This window comes from Salminus brasiliensis, chromosome 11 (assembly GCF_030463535.1).
Source record: "Salminus brasiliensis chromosome 11, fSalBra1.hap2, whole genome shotgun sequence".
Lineage (NCBI taxonomy): Eukaryota > Metazoa > Chordata > Actinopteri > Characiformes > Bryconidae > Salminus > Salminus brasiliensis.
Window position 1 is genome coordinate 17,510,558 of NC_132888.1, and position 14,735 is coordinate 17,525,292.

The 14,735-nt window shown below is 42.1% G+C and overlaps 1 protein-coding gene across 1 annotated transcript; it reads left to right on the forward strand.

Moving 5' to 3' along the window:
• The first annotated feature begins 246 nt into the window (after positions 1–246).
• trarg1a (trafficking regulator of GLUT4 (SLC2A4) 1a) lies at positions 247–14,724 on the forward strand. The gene is made up of 3 exons (XM_072692017.1): positions 247–1,227; positions 11,039–11,165; positions 11,893–14,724. The coding sequence occupies exons 1-3, from the start codon at positions 838–840 to the stop codon at positions 11,904–11,906; spliced, it is 531 nt and encodes a 176-aa protein (XP_072548118.1). The 5' UTR covers positions 247–837; the 3' UTR covers positions 11,907–14,724.
• Positions 14,725–14,735: the final 11 nt, after the last annotated feature.

Genomic DNA, 14,735 nt, shown 5'->3' on the forward strand with positions numbered 1-14,735 from the left:
ATGAATGACGAAGCCATTAAAGCATTAAAGCCACAATCCAAACCAATGAAACCCAGCGTGTTCACTCCGTGCCAAAGACGCGCCACGCGCAGAGCAGCGCTGCAGCTATTCAGCAGGAGCTGGGTGCGCGAGGACGCCAAAGAGGAGTGGGAGGAGGAGGAGGAGGAGAGGGAGGAGGGAGATGAAGAGGTTGGGGGGAGTCCACTAGTGCTCGTGCACACGTTGACACAGAAGCAGACTGAACGGGACAGCAACACAAAACTCTCACGAGCACCTTCCTTCCCCTCCTGCGCCACAGCTCTGCATTCTGTTCCCGCGCGTAACTTCATCCTCTGCCTTGCTTTAGAGGGGGGGTTCTTCTCGAGGCTAAGACAGTGTGGACGATGCTCTTGTCCTGCGGGGGTATAGTGGCGCGGGGCTGCGGAGCTCCTGCAGGTCCGTGAGAAAGAGGAAGAGGAGGAGGAGCGAGTGAGCAAGCAAGCGAGCGAGCGAGCGCGTGCGCGCGATCAGGAGAGGAGACCGGGCTCGTGCCACTGTCCCACGGCTGTGATTGATGCTCTGCGTGATTTGAGCCCCCTGTTCGAGATCCATTCAGATCAACATTGCAAGTCATTCAGTCCTCAAGATCAAGAATCGAGAAGATCTGCTGCACGTGTTTGTTGTTGTTTTTCTGTTGCTGTTGTTGTTGGAAGCTAGACAAGAGACCTACAGATAGACAGGGAATGTTTATGGGACAATAATGGGAGTTTAGCACCGTCACGTGACTTCACTCTAGCTGTTTTTCTTGTGGAAAGTGGAGGGGAGTTCGTTCGGGATTGTGGGCTCTGGACCTGAAGAATGGCCATAAACACAGACAGCGGGTTTGAGAAGTCCCAGCTTGGGGGTAACGGCAACACCCGTCCCACCGAGTCCCATGAGACTGAGAAACTCCTGAGCGCTGTGGTCACGGAACCCCCAGCCGGAGATGGGCTTACTGTGAGCGTTGGTGCTGAAAAGGTGCAGGACGGCGACCAGAACGGCCATGGGCTCCCACTGAGGTCTGGCTCCATTGGACAGCTTGGCTCAGCTCCGCTCTCGCCGTCCCGGACCAGCCTGAGCCGCGCCTCATCCACGGGCAATGCTGTACAAGAGCAGTCCAAGCCCCAGGACTACCTCTTGCTGGTCATCTTCTCTTGCTTCTGCCCTGTGTGGCCGGTCAGCATCGTGGCACTGGTGTACTCAATTATGGTGAGTGGAGCGATGACAGGAAAAGTTAGAGCTGGCACACACTCATGCTTTCGACATGTTTGGGGGTCCGGTGAGAGTGGGGAGAGTGAGGAGAGTGAGGAGAGTGGTGAGAATGGTGAGAGTGCGATTTATGATTGATGAATAAATTGGCATGTGTCCCAGCATGACTTTTGAAACAGAGAATGGTGCTGGCTGACCACCATCAAGAAAGCAGCCGCAGCTTGTACGTGTGTGGTCAGATCGCTGATGCAGTAGAGCTGTACAGTCTGATGGGAGATAAGTGCTTTAAGCTTAGCTCTGCCTCATATTGATGTAAAAGAATTCAGATAACAGCGTTCTCATGTCATGTAGGTGCCCAATGGCCACACGTCAAGTGTCAGATCATGTCTGTTTCGTTTCACAGCAAACCAGGACAGCATTTGTAATCAGATATCAGATATCCTCCTTCATCCTGATTGCCTTCAAAACGTCCCGAATCTTAAGCCTAAAAGCCTAGTCACACAAACCATCTGTAAGGTAGAAAAGGTCAGTATAGAGCACATGTGAGAGCACTCGTCGAGAAAAAGATGATACTAAATCTCCAAAATGCTTCATTCCACCTGGGACTCATAACTCATACAGAAGCACCCCCCCCCCCCCTCCTCTCTCTGGAAGGGCTCATTCAGTAGAGGAGGTAGGCAGGGAGCATGCTGGGTGTGGCTTTATGCAAGACTTGATTGGCTTGTGTGCAGCAGTTGAGGAAACTGACTCCATTGTCCCAGAAGAGATAATGGGGCAGTGGCAGTACGATATCTGGTGATGGATCAAGTCAAATTCTGCCTTTGTGTTACAGGAATTCCACTGTTTCTGTCTTTGTCTGCCTTTCCTCTGTGAGTAGTTCAAAAATGAGCATATAGGCAACTGCATTCTTGAGGATTCCCTGCCAGAGATGGCAAATGGCACACTTTGGGATGTTAAACTAAGTTTTCAGAATATGGAAATGAAATGTCTGTATCGAGCTCGTTTTACCTCAAACAGACTCTAAAAAGGGACTGAAAACACTGCCTTTGAGTTCCTGCTAAAGCATGAGTAGACTGATAAATCAATGTGAGGTTTAGGATCATGGCCATGATTGATGCTCTGCTTGATCATCAGCTCCCCTTGAACTACCCTTCATTCAGGGGGGGGGGGTTGCTGGAAGTAATTGATCATCAGGGTCATGGGTCAAGAACTGTTTCAGGGTTTTTTGTGGGGAAGATGCAGGCCATGTTGAGGGGCGCCATATGGGGAGAAGGTAAGGACGACTCTAAAGGACTGACAGGGGCCCTAAAAAATTATGTTTTAGAAATTTTGGCAAAAATATCCTTTGATGGTGCCCAAGATTCCTGGCAGTGCTCCTGATGGGAGCATAGCACCATTACATGACTTCAGCTTCTTTTTCAGCAGAAAATGGGGCGTTCATCCAGGATCATCCAGACATTTTCCACCCAATTCTGGACACACATTGATTTCTGATCCACAAAGCACTCAAGACCCTTTCATGTGGAGGTTATGATTAAAAAAAAACATTGATATCAGTATCTATAGAACCTATAGTTGATGATGCTGTTATTTCACTCTAGTAGTGAAGAATACAGAACAAGAACAGTGGACATTTTTTGTAATGAACACAAGTATTGGGACACACCTCTTAATTATTGAATTTAGGTGTTTCATTAAGTCCCATTGCCACAGGTGTATAAAATCAAGCCCCTAGCCAACTATGCATTTACACACATTGGTGAAAGAATGGGTCATTCTGAAGAGCTCACTGATTTCCAGTTTAGTGCTGTAGCAGGATCCTTTGATGAAATTTCTTCCCTTCTAGATATTCCACCATCAACATTCCTAAAGAGTGTTCAAGAACCACAGCAACTCAGCCACAAAGTGTCAGACCATGTAAAGTTACAGAGTGGGGTCACAGAGTGCTGAGGCATATAGTATGTAAAAGTCGCCAACGCTCTGCTGACTCAATTACTAATGGATTTAAAATGGGATATCATAAAAGATCATAAAAATCTTTTTTAAGGAAAGTGCATCGTCAAGGGGGGACAGACTTGGGCCCTAAAAAAAGTATTTTGGCAGAATTATTGTTGGGCTACTGGGTTACTGTAATATGCTTTTACGAGGGCCAAAATCCCTGCCAGCGCACTTGCTATAAGGTGTAATGCCTAGGTGTCCCAATACTTTTGTCCATATAGCGTATATGTATTTGAATTGGTACCAGCATCTGCAATATTAAAAATATTGGCAATGACCCAAAATATATCCCATATCGGGACATAAAAAGACCAGCTCACAGAAACTGACCCACACAGAATCAGAGGAGTGTGGCGGCACAGAAAACGTGCGCACATTATTGCAACAAAGTGCAGCATGGTGGAGTTTTTCTACTCCCACTGTCCTCCTAACACTCTGGCTATGCCGTCCTTGTACCTGTTATCCTAATTTCTAGAGGGGAGGGAGAACGGGGAGTCATCTCTCCAGAGATATGTGTAGATCGCTTATTTTGGTCTGCTTTTTCAGCAGCATTATGTGCACACTGTAACTGCGATTTTCAATGACAAAACTGGAGACATGCTTACAAGAAGGATGCCTGTGAAGGAAATTTCAGCACTTTTCTTCAGTCTGGAGACGTTGGCTGCACTCACACAGATCTGGTATCCATCGCATAATGATTATTTATAATGAGCTGTAGTAATGGCTGAGATTGTGTTCCACACATGGCTTAGCCACCAACCACAGTCATCCAAACAGGGCATGCCTGACCGTGCCTGACCACACGACTGAACTCAAACATGCCAGGCGTTCCTCTCTCCCGCCGCCAGAAGAGCGAGTGCCAGCAGAAACCAGAGCCGCTCTCTAACTCAATAGAGGGTGAGAGAGAGAAGTCAATTTAGCCTCTCTGCAGAGGGCAAATTGCACCTGATAGCCAGGCATCATGCTGATAGACAACCGCTTTACCTTAGAATATGCTGGAGGTAGTTCAGCACAACTGACAGTTATCCTGAACTACAGTTGAAGGGAGGTTTGCCAGGTGATTTGTAAGATTTGACTTGCCTTCATGACAACATATCTTTATAGCCTAACCAAGTTATCACACATAGGCCAGATGTACTGACGAATCCATGACAGGTGCTACTCTGTCCTTTTAATCCCATTGTAATGTGCCAAAGCTAAAGCCTTAGTAAGTTTAGCCTTAGCAAATAACCGAAGAGCAGATTTCATATAATATAATGTATTTGCTCTCAGCTAGGCTAGCATCAGTGAACTAGCCAACTCATGGCTAGCAAAGCCTAGCGTAACGTAGATGCACTATGCAAATAGCTGCCTTATCGGATTTATGCTTCATGATTATAATGAGAATTATTGTGCACTGCTTGCTGGTCGCTGCTTAGCTCTTAGCTTGCTAACAATCAGGCTAGCAGAATAAAAAAAAACAATAGCACATCAAATGCTATAGTTTTAAAATGTAAATATTCTAAAGTATGGCTCCAAGTGGTCTAGCCATCTAAGGTGCTAGGTCGTTACATAGGGGGTGTCAGATTGTGCATGTGTCGGAGGAGACATGTGTCAGTCCTCACCCTTCCAGTGTCAGGAGCATGTGATAGGGGAAGAGTAGTTACGAGTGGGTTGGGTACTTGGAAAATAAATGGAAAATTGGGAAGGAAAAATTGAGTGAAAAAGTGTTTATTGGTTATGTATTGAAATATTCAAAAAGAAATATAAAAAAAAACTTACTTGAGCTAATACTGTAATAAAACAGCCCTTAAAATTATGTTTAAACTGAGAATAGAAAACAATCACATATAGACAATAGTGCTAGCAATTAGCGATTATGAGTAATGTATTTGAGTGTCCTCAGCAGGTAATGAAGTGGAGTTTTGTGGGAGGAGATATTTTATGAGGAGGAACATACCTGAACCCCCTCCTTCCAATTGAACGTCCTAGAAATACCATCTCTACCTTGTTCACGTGTCTATGACAAAATCTTCACAGTCCACCACCCTGTCACCCCCGTGCACCTTTAACTCTGTCTTATCTCTAATTCCTTGCTCCTCAAATGAATTAGCATCATGAGGATTTGAGAAAATTATCATTTACCAATGCACTAATTTTAAGGCACTTGATTATCAAAACCTGCACTTAATTGTGGACTTTTTCCAAACAATAAATGGGCTGATCACTCTAAAACTAAAACTCGTCACATTTTAAAAAACGACAGAAAAAGATCTCATTGGTTCTCCCATTAAACCCCGCACCTTTCCAAGTGAAATGTACCAGGCAACCCATTATCCAGGTGTTGGTGGGGGTGGGGCTTTGGAGATCAATGGGGAAAAGGGAGAATACAGTAGACAACAGTGAGTCCGTAAGATCTACATGCAAGTTGCAGCTCACGGAAGCCAGAGGGAGTCCATTACTGGGAGTGAGGATGTGAAGTAATAGGCTTTTATTGGACTGAGCAGGCTTTCGGCATAATGGGAAGGGCCAGAGCTGCTAGGCAGTTACTGCATGCTCGGCACATCTGTGGTTGAAATATGGGCGTCAGAGCTGCAGCATAGCCACCGGGCTAATGTTTACATTTTCTTTCTGTTTATTCACGCTCCTGGTAGAGCACTACGATTGGAGGTCTGCCAGGCCGAACACCTCTTTATGTAAAAGCTCAGCAGCTATATCAAAGCAAAAGTGCGGGAAAATGCCGAGCCAGCAGAATAGCTGCACATTTTTGAAAGAGTAGCTGCTCTGTTCTTACACTACTAAGTGAAACATCACTTTATAGATGCTTACTGCCACTGAGGTCATGTTACCAATGCACCTGCTCTCACATTGACAAACAGAGGCTTTAGAGAACAGTAGGAGAGCTGAGAGCTGGCCAGATCACCAGGGAGACTGCAGGGTGTGTGTGTGTGTGTGTGTGTGTGTGTGTGTGTGTTTTAGTTCCAGTGTTTTTTTTATTTTTTTTGCTGTCACCCTTGCAGTCACTCTTCCTTCACAGCTTTCCTTGACTTCTGACAGAGCTGTTCCCTCCATTATTAATGGATCAGGCATGTGAGAAAGCACTCAAAGCTTCTACACCCTATGCACTGGGTAGGGAGACGGGAGGGGGGTGTTGGGGGGGGGGTGTCAAAAGAGGTGGAGTGTGTGGAAGATCTCATCAAGCCTGTCGAATAACACATATAAATGCCTGTGTGTTATTTGACAGAGGGACCACAGAGACACCAAAGAATTGCAAATTCACAAGAAAAATATTGCCAGCTTATCTAGCAGCGAATCAATACACCCATTTATCACACTGTGGGCACAGCCCCTGCCCTACTCCCTCCAGCCACATAGATCATTAGATCCCTGCAAAGCTCCTCACAGACTTCACAGCAACAGTAATGCAATGCTCTCCAGCCTCCAACGCTTTAGAGAGCGGCTTCAAGTTCTCTATTAAAGCAATAAGGCAAGAGTCCCGGACAGGCACAACACCACAAAATACTAGGGATGCACCATTACAGGAATTGTGGGCAGACATTGGTATCCCTTATTTTTTTGGTGCATGTTTGGTAATGTCGTCACAAACATTTATGTACAGTAAATACTGCATCAAATATCAATTTGATATATTAGTCAAATCAAAACTTATATCTGCCATTAGCAGCACAATATTCCCTATAAAAGCCTCCTGCCTAAATAAATACTATATATTACAGTAAAATTACAGTCATGCAAGGCTTTATACAACCATTGCTTCCAAACTCACAATCTGATTGGTTGAGAAGCATTTTAATCGTGCTAATATTTGTGACAGCTTTTTTAAAAAACGGTATCACTGTTGAAAAGGCTGAGCTGAAGTCTGTGTAGTCATATGCACCACAAAAGGTGAGCCTTATAGTGTCAGCAGTTATCTTGGACTACGCCCAGAGCTCGACAGGTACCTGAACAAGCCTCCACTTTGTCTGTCCTTGGGTTTAGTGGATCTTGACTTTAGGCCTGCAAATGATGTTTTGTAAAACAATGAGAAGCAAAATGATCATCTATCAGTTTCACCCACAGATCGGAAAACAATTAGCAGGTAATGCATGTAATATAAACCGCCTGTGACCACAGCCATTCACAGTAACACATCCCTCTTGTTTTCTTTAGTTTAATTGTGACTTATTGCTTTATATGAATAATAGTTCATTTCTAATATAACATTCTTCCACCATGCAATGTAGTGTAAATTGCTCATTTATAAGCTCATTTCTACAAGCTTTTACAATGTTTATCAATGTTTCCATTAAGAGCACAAAAGTACTTAATAACTAAACACATTAATGCAGAATGTGATGATATGCACAAATGTAGGACAGCTTATAATGTGCTAATCAAATTGTAGCACTGGAACAATCCAATTTTTAAACAGCCTATGGCCTGCTAGTGGGCCAAAAGTGTTATTACAAACTTCTATTACCAAAGATTGGCCCCACCAGTTTATACAGATGTCCCTGTAGTTACTGAGTAATATGCATTAGTGTGTAATAAGCCTTTCTGTATCAAGGGGTTAAATGTAGTAAGTACAGGATTGAGGAGAATGAAGAACCTGCAAGACGTATGGCATTTTACTATGCACCGTTTTTCAAGATGCCTCATTGATTCAAAGCGCTGAGGTGGCTTTTCACTGTGATTGGACCAGGGGATCAATAAAGCTCTGCTGCTAAAGCCACACATTATACCTCTGCTAAGATGTCAGAGCCAGTCTGCAGTATTTGAAATTGAACGTAATGAAGGATAGAGCAGGGAGGGCGGCACATTTCTCCAATGACAACACACACACACGCAACATTTGTTCAAAAGAGAGATAGAGTGATAGAGCAGGAGAAGCAGTGAGATTCATGCAGACTCTGTCTACTGAACATCCTCTCAGAGCCAGTATGGAGATGGAGCCTCCCTCTGGGAGGGAGGAAGAGGGCGTGACTGTGGCTGGGGGAGCTCCTCGTTTTCTTCAAGAGCAGTCTGATAGTACAGTAATTGTAAGCTCTACTGTGGTGTCCCCTGCTCTAAGCAAATACAGCTGCAATGCCGCGGTGAAGTACAATGGATGGTTTATATGCTGCCATTAGTGAAGCTTTATACACACAGTTTCCTGATGCTCAGAAAGTCATTAAGTCACTGCTTCTTATATGTGATCTTACTAATCTTTTAACAATATGTTAACAGGACAAGAATCTAGACTCCTGAGTGGTGTAGCTGTCTAAGCATTGGCCATATTGTGGGGAGATCACAATTACAACCCTCTGCAATTCTATAGCCATCTGTGGTCGGGACTCCAAAGGAGCGTAACTGGCCTCCCTCTTCCTATCACTAAGCGCAGCGCTAGCCAACACGGCATTCTGTTGGCCGACATAACAGTACTGCAATTTATCATTCTCCTTCAGGAGCACTCAGCTGTGAAAAGATGAAAAGATGCAGGGACGCATGACATAACTTGCAGGATTTACCCTACCCTTCACCCTCACAGCTTGATGGCATTGTGTCATGGAAAGGTCTTACTAGTGAGTAGGAACTGACTACAAGATTGGGGAGATAATTCGGGGTTAAAATCAGAACAAGAATCTTGGTTACATTCTGTTAACTTACTATCTGACAAACAAATTCCAAGGCAGTCTGGTTTCAATTTTCTTAGGTTAAAACAGAATGGAGACCAAATAAGTACCTCCTCTGAAAGCTAATACACATAACTTTAAAGTTATGGATTAGATATCTGCAGCGCTAAGAACAAATCTGCAAGCATTACTCAGAGGATTCGAACATTTTTCTGCTGAGAACGGGGACAAACTGCAACAAAGTGCTTCTATTTCACTACACTTTGCCAAAGCCTATTCAGCACCCTGGACAGCTCCACTGCAATGGCCAGTGCAAGGTCCTGTGTTAATGCTTATGACTCATGACATTTTAGCACCTCCTATAAGACTTTCCTGAGGTCAACCCATGTCACTAAGCATGTCCGGTGGCGTGATGATATGTATGGGAATAGCACTACAGGGTGAGATTGGCCACTGCCTGTTCCTTAGTATTGATCGCTTTAATGCAGTCTACTGGAGGGTTTTTCCCCCCCAGGGTGCAGTGATGGGCTAATGGGAAGTGGTGGCATAGGGCCCCTGTTAATGAGAATACACTGTCTCCACATCGCTACAGCAAATTTCACAACCACCTACAGAATCAAGTTCTAGTATAAACTGGTTCTGCTATACGTTATAACCAAGTTCTGTTAGAAAATAGTTTGGGGTCTAAAATCTGACTGCAGACTAACTGAGCCAAATTCAAAGTTGGTGTAAAAACTAGATCTACACACCTCCGTCTGTGCATATCAGCTGAACCTTGTATTAAGGCATCGTGTTACTACAAACTGTGCTGCTTATGGATAATCATTGATTGTTTCTTGGCAATAATAGTCTACTATTAAACTTTATGTCTTACTGGAAGAATTGTTTATTGTTATTGGTTAATAAATATAATTAATACTTAAGATTCTAAGCAACTGTTGCCAGCAAACAACGTTCCACAACTGTACAGCCATTAGCTCAAATGAGCTCAAAGTAGTCTGTTTCATTCTGTTTTATTGCTTCATCAAGCAACAAAAATAATCTTTCATTTTTGTTATATTTGGTTAAGCTGTGCATAAAAACGAACACTAGAATACTAGTCTATTATATATATATATATATATATATATATATATATATATATATATATATTACTGCTGTCCAATGAAAAATATGTATTTCTATTTTTGACCGTTTTCTCATTTACCATTTTATTGTTTGAACCCTGTAGCTGCTCTATGCGCTGTGTAAATCCTTCTGAATGAGACCAGTAGAAATGCATTAAATCACTTTAATTTTACATTATGTGTGTCTCATTTTACATTTTGGATATTCATGTTTTTCACTGGACAGTGATGATATATATTAATGAGAGGTCCATAGACAGTAAAAATTATGTTGATATTTTAGATACATTTGGCTAAAATAAATGCTGACAGCTTAATGTGTTAAAATAACGTTGTGTCAGTGTTGTTACTAATTAATTAGGTGTTTTAAATATTGAAATATATGCCCAGAAATGAAAGTGGCAGAGGACACTATGTAAATCTTTTAGAAAATACATTTTTAGAAATGTAATTTCAGATATTGTGACTATGCTGTTATGGTCAGCGGTGTTACAGTCTGCGATAGCTAATTGAATCTAAGCAGGTTAGAAAAGATATCAACACATTTGCTACCATGCATACAAAATTATATTTTACTTAAAATGAATAAGCTCTAAATTATGTTGACAAAACAGGTATCTGTGCTATTATTTCTTATTAAGTTGAATGAGATTTCTATGAACTTTCTGAAAAGCTTGCCCCACCTAGCAACAGTTGGGTTGAGGTTAGATAATGGATCAGGCAATTACATTAAGTGCTTTTCACATCCATCGTTCTGGACTGTGAGAGAAAAAAGAAGGTGTGGCTCTGAATAGTAAATGCTGCCAGTCCGCTTCTCTGTGAGTAATTAATGCTCTTATAGTGCGGACTGATTTCAGTTTTGTGGTTCATGTCCAGATAATATTGTCACCTGGAAAGCAAAGCTAGTAAAAATGACTGTGTCCTACTCAGCCATTTATCTTTCTCTCTGCAGCGTCTGTACATTGTTCAGGTGCAGATCTGCTGCATTGTTTGGCAGCTGCTCCAACAGTATGTCATACATATTTGAGAAAGAAGCACTTTGTGTGGATTTGTACCTTATGCCTCTGACTCCGTCTCTTTCTGTCTTTTATTCAGTCAAGAAACAGTTTCCAGCAGGGTGATATTGATGGGGCAAGACGTCTGGGTCGCCTGGCTCGCCTCCTCAGCATTGTTGCCGTCACCCTGGGCCTGCTCATGATTATAGTCTACGTAGTGGTGTCAGGTACAACACGCACTCACACATTTATCTGCCAATAGTCCCTAGCTGCATTTGTCACTCTGAAGGTACTGATACTCTAAAACGTAATGAATATACTAGTTTAATATAGTGTAGTATGATGTTAGGAATAACCACCCTTGGCTGAGAGAACACTAGCGAGACGTTGTAGCATGGACTGTATTAGGTGACGGAAGGTGTTCATTATAGAGGTTAACTGGTCCACAGCAGTCTGTTGATTTCGAACACCACCACCATCCACCATCACCAAATACAGTCCATGCCACAACGTCTCTCTAGTGCCATCCGAGCAAAGGGTGGTTATTCCCACTATTAGGTATGTGGTCATAATATTCTGACAAGACTGTAAATATACACACACATCTTTTACACTTTATGACGAACTGGACAAATAGAAATGCTCTAAAATGACTCCAAACATGTCTCTTGTTAAGAAGAAGTTAAGAAGGTTTACTAACATCCTCCTGTAAATTTGGTCTTTTGGAGTGGGACATGCAAAAATACTATAATAAAACTACTCACAGTCTCACAGAATAATAGTTATCACCCCCCCACTTCTGCACACTCTAAAGACAAATTACTGATTTATTTCCCTTTATTAAATTTAAGAGGAAGCAATAAATGTGTCCCAGTACTTTTGCCCATATAGTGTGTGTGTAAATGGCAAGCAAATATAGTTGACTGACCCAAATGTCTTTGCTTTGTTCCACAGTAACTGGCAAATGAAGGGAAAAAAAAAAACACCCGGCTGAAGAGGAATGATCATCTACAGCAAAACAAAACAACCAAACTACTGATTCAAAGCCCTCTATCTTATCAGATAAAGCCACAAAATCAACACAATGAAAATGGGTGTAGCAAAAAAATCTATTAAAAAAAGACCTATTTAAAGAGAAACAACATGCATGCATTAAGTAAACGTGTGCTTGATGAAAAAGTAAAGAAAAAAAAACAGATTAAAAATGAAGAGAGACTGTTTAATTAGTGTTTGAGAGACAATGCTGTTTCTATGAGGAACTGACTGAAGATGATACAGAAGATGGGAATGAAACTGTTCATCAAGAATAACTTCGCAGGAATGCGAAGACAAAGACTAAGGACTACGACCTGCATCATAACCTTATATTAGTCCTGGTCTTGCAGTCCAACAGTATACAGATGCACAGATTTATTTGCAATATAACTCTTGACGTATATTTTATATATCGATTTGTATGCTGACCTAAGATACGGCCACGGAAACGGACATGGGGCAAACAGAGCGCTGGACAGTTGCCTTGTCAGTGCTGGCTGCCTCGGGGCCTCACTGACTTTGTCAAAGGGAAACGGAAACACAATTCTGAAAAGGGAGGAGTTGTTTTTTTGTTTCATTCTTGATTTTATAGCTTTTGATTACGAAAACGACCACCTGCATGTGAATAGCCTGACGCTGTCACTTCCCATTGTAGTGTTTTGGTTCTGGATGAAAAGTGGACGCCATTGGTATCTAGAGTGGCATGTACATACTGTGTGTTCAGGGGTGTGGCTTCTGTCAGACTGTTGAGTTGACTGTTCTCTTTGGCTGGTCTTCAGGAACAGCCTGGGTGTAGTAAAACGCATGTGAACTTCTCTTTAGTCTACACTAGCTGTTGAAGCATGGACATACGTCTAGAGGCATGAAGAGGCCTGCACCGACGTACATTCTGTGCTGAGGCCCTCTGATCAGTACACTATCTAAAAGCAGAGCTAGTCACTGACCAGCCCCTCCCCACCTCAAACCCTGTCTGATTACCATTAGTTCAGAATGCAAATCTGTCCCTGTCAGACTCCTAACCTGTATATGTATGCTATATATCCGTATATTTATAGAACTATTTAGGCATGCAGTAGGCAGACAGTACACCTGTTTTCTATCGTCACCCCAAAAACACCATTTTACAAATTAACTTTGTGTTGTTTCAGGGATGATTCATTGGTATGACACATTTGACAGTATTTACTGCACCACTGCAGCTTCTTCAACCCTGTCTTGAAGTGCAAAATTTAAGCCACACTGTTGGAGTCAATGCTAAAACAGAAAACGAGGTGTAGATCTGGATCTTCAGACCTCCTGTCAGCAGGAAACTCCTCCATTAGTAGGCCAATAGCTCTGTGTAATCAAGTATTTTCCTGCCCCGTTCACTGATTTCAAAGCACTTTTTTCTACTTAATCATTACGTATTGATTATTGTTGCTTTTTAGGATAAATCTACCAATGACCGTGAACAGAAATGCTGTTTTTGTAGTTGTTTTCCCATCATGCCATTGGTAAAGACTGTTCAACTGCAAAACACCCAGCCATGTAATCACTGTTTTTTTACTGCTGTTTCTTGTTTACTGAGCAACTGTCAGAATGTGGTGCCCTTTAAGACTCTAAGGCAATTAGTTTTACTTGGGGAGTACTGTAATTTTACTACAGGGCGGGATAAGAAATCTCAGCATAAGTGACTGCGATGGGAGTGGCTACTCGACAGACACGCTGCTCTCACCTAAAAAAAAAAAAAAAAAAAAAAAAAAAAGAAAACCGATGAAAACTAATATTATAACCACCACACAAATTTTAGTATGTGTACGTAAGCTATAGGTTATGCTACACAATGACATGCCAATAGCTCCCAGAAGAGTCAGGTCTCTGAGCAATCTTTTGGCTCGTCTTCTGGATTTGTCACAGACTTCAAGGATCTGAGGTACATGCGCATTTGGTGAGGTCTAAAAAAATCACTGAAAAAAAACCTCCACCATATCAAACTAATCTCATCTGAATAGAGCTAGACACATATGGTTAATAATACCAGTTGGGAAAATAATTGGCATTATGTAATAGATTCAGATCTTTAGAAAGTATTGCTTAAGGAAAACCATTTTGGCATGTCCCAATAGATTGACAGTCCCTCATTCAATCCAGTAACACTCATTTCTCCCCCTGTAAAAATAATGCTGGATCTTTCACATCACTTTGAGAAAGTGACATCCTCAAAGACTATATTCAGCCTTCTCTATATGTTAAAACATGTTTACTTTCAGATGAAGCTCAAGTTCCTACCTAAAATAGTAGTTAACAAGTTGTCACATTAAAGCATTTGGTGTATGGACATAGATGTGAAAAGGTTTGTTTAGAGCATTGCTAGCATAGAAACCAATTAGCCATTTTTGCACAAAATCTTCAACCCCGTCACATTTTTGAGGTAATGGGGATGAAATGAATGGTTTTTTGCCCGTCTCTATGAATGTATAGGGAAAATGCATTATTCTGTAGAACCCCAGAATAACCTACAAGAGAAGCACTCCTCCCTTGTTTAAATATCCCTGTTCGACACATCAGGTACTTGCTGTACATGTACGTACAGTGCCAATATTGACGAGATGCAAAAGTGCTGCTATGTGTCTGTTAAACTGTGACTTTCTTTCAGTCGTTTTCCTTTTGCTACCTTGATTCACTTTGAATATTGATTTTTTTTTCTTTTTCAACAGGTTAATTGTGTACTTCTGCATGTGTGGAATAAATGATAACATGCATGGTCCACAACATGTGTCAGG

Coding starts and splice junctions, on each gene's coding strand:
- trarg1a (XM_072692017.1), top strand. CDS start 838: ATGGCCATAAACACAGACAGCGGGTTTGAGAAGTCCCAGCTTGGGGGT. Junction 1,228..11,038: donor CACTGGTGTACTCAATTATG/GTGAGTGGAGCG, acceptor TCTTTTATTCAG/TCAAGAAACAGTTTCCAGCA.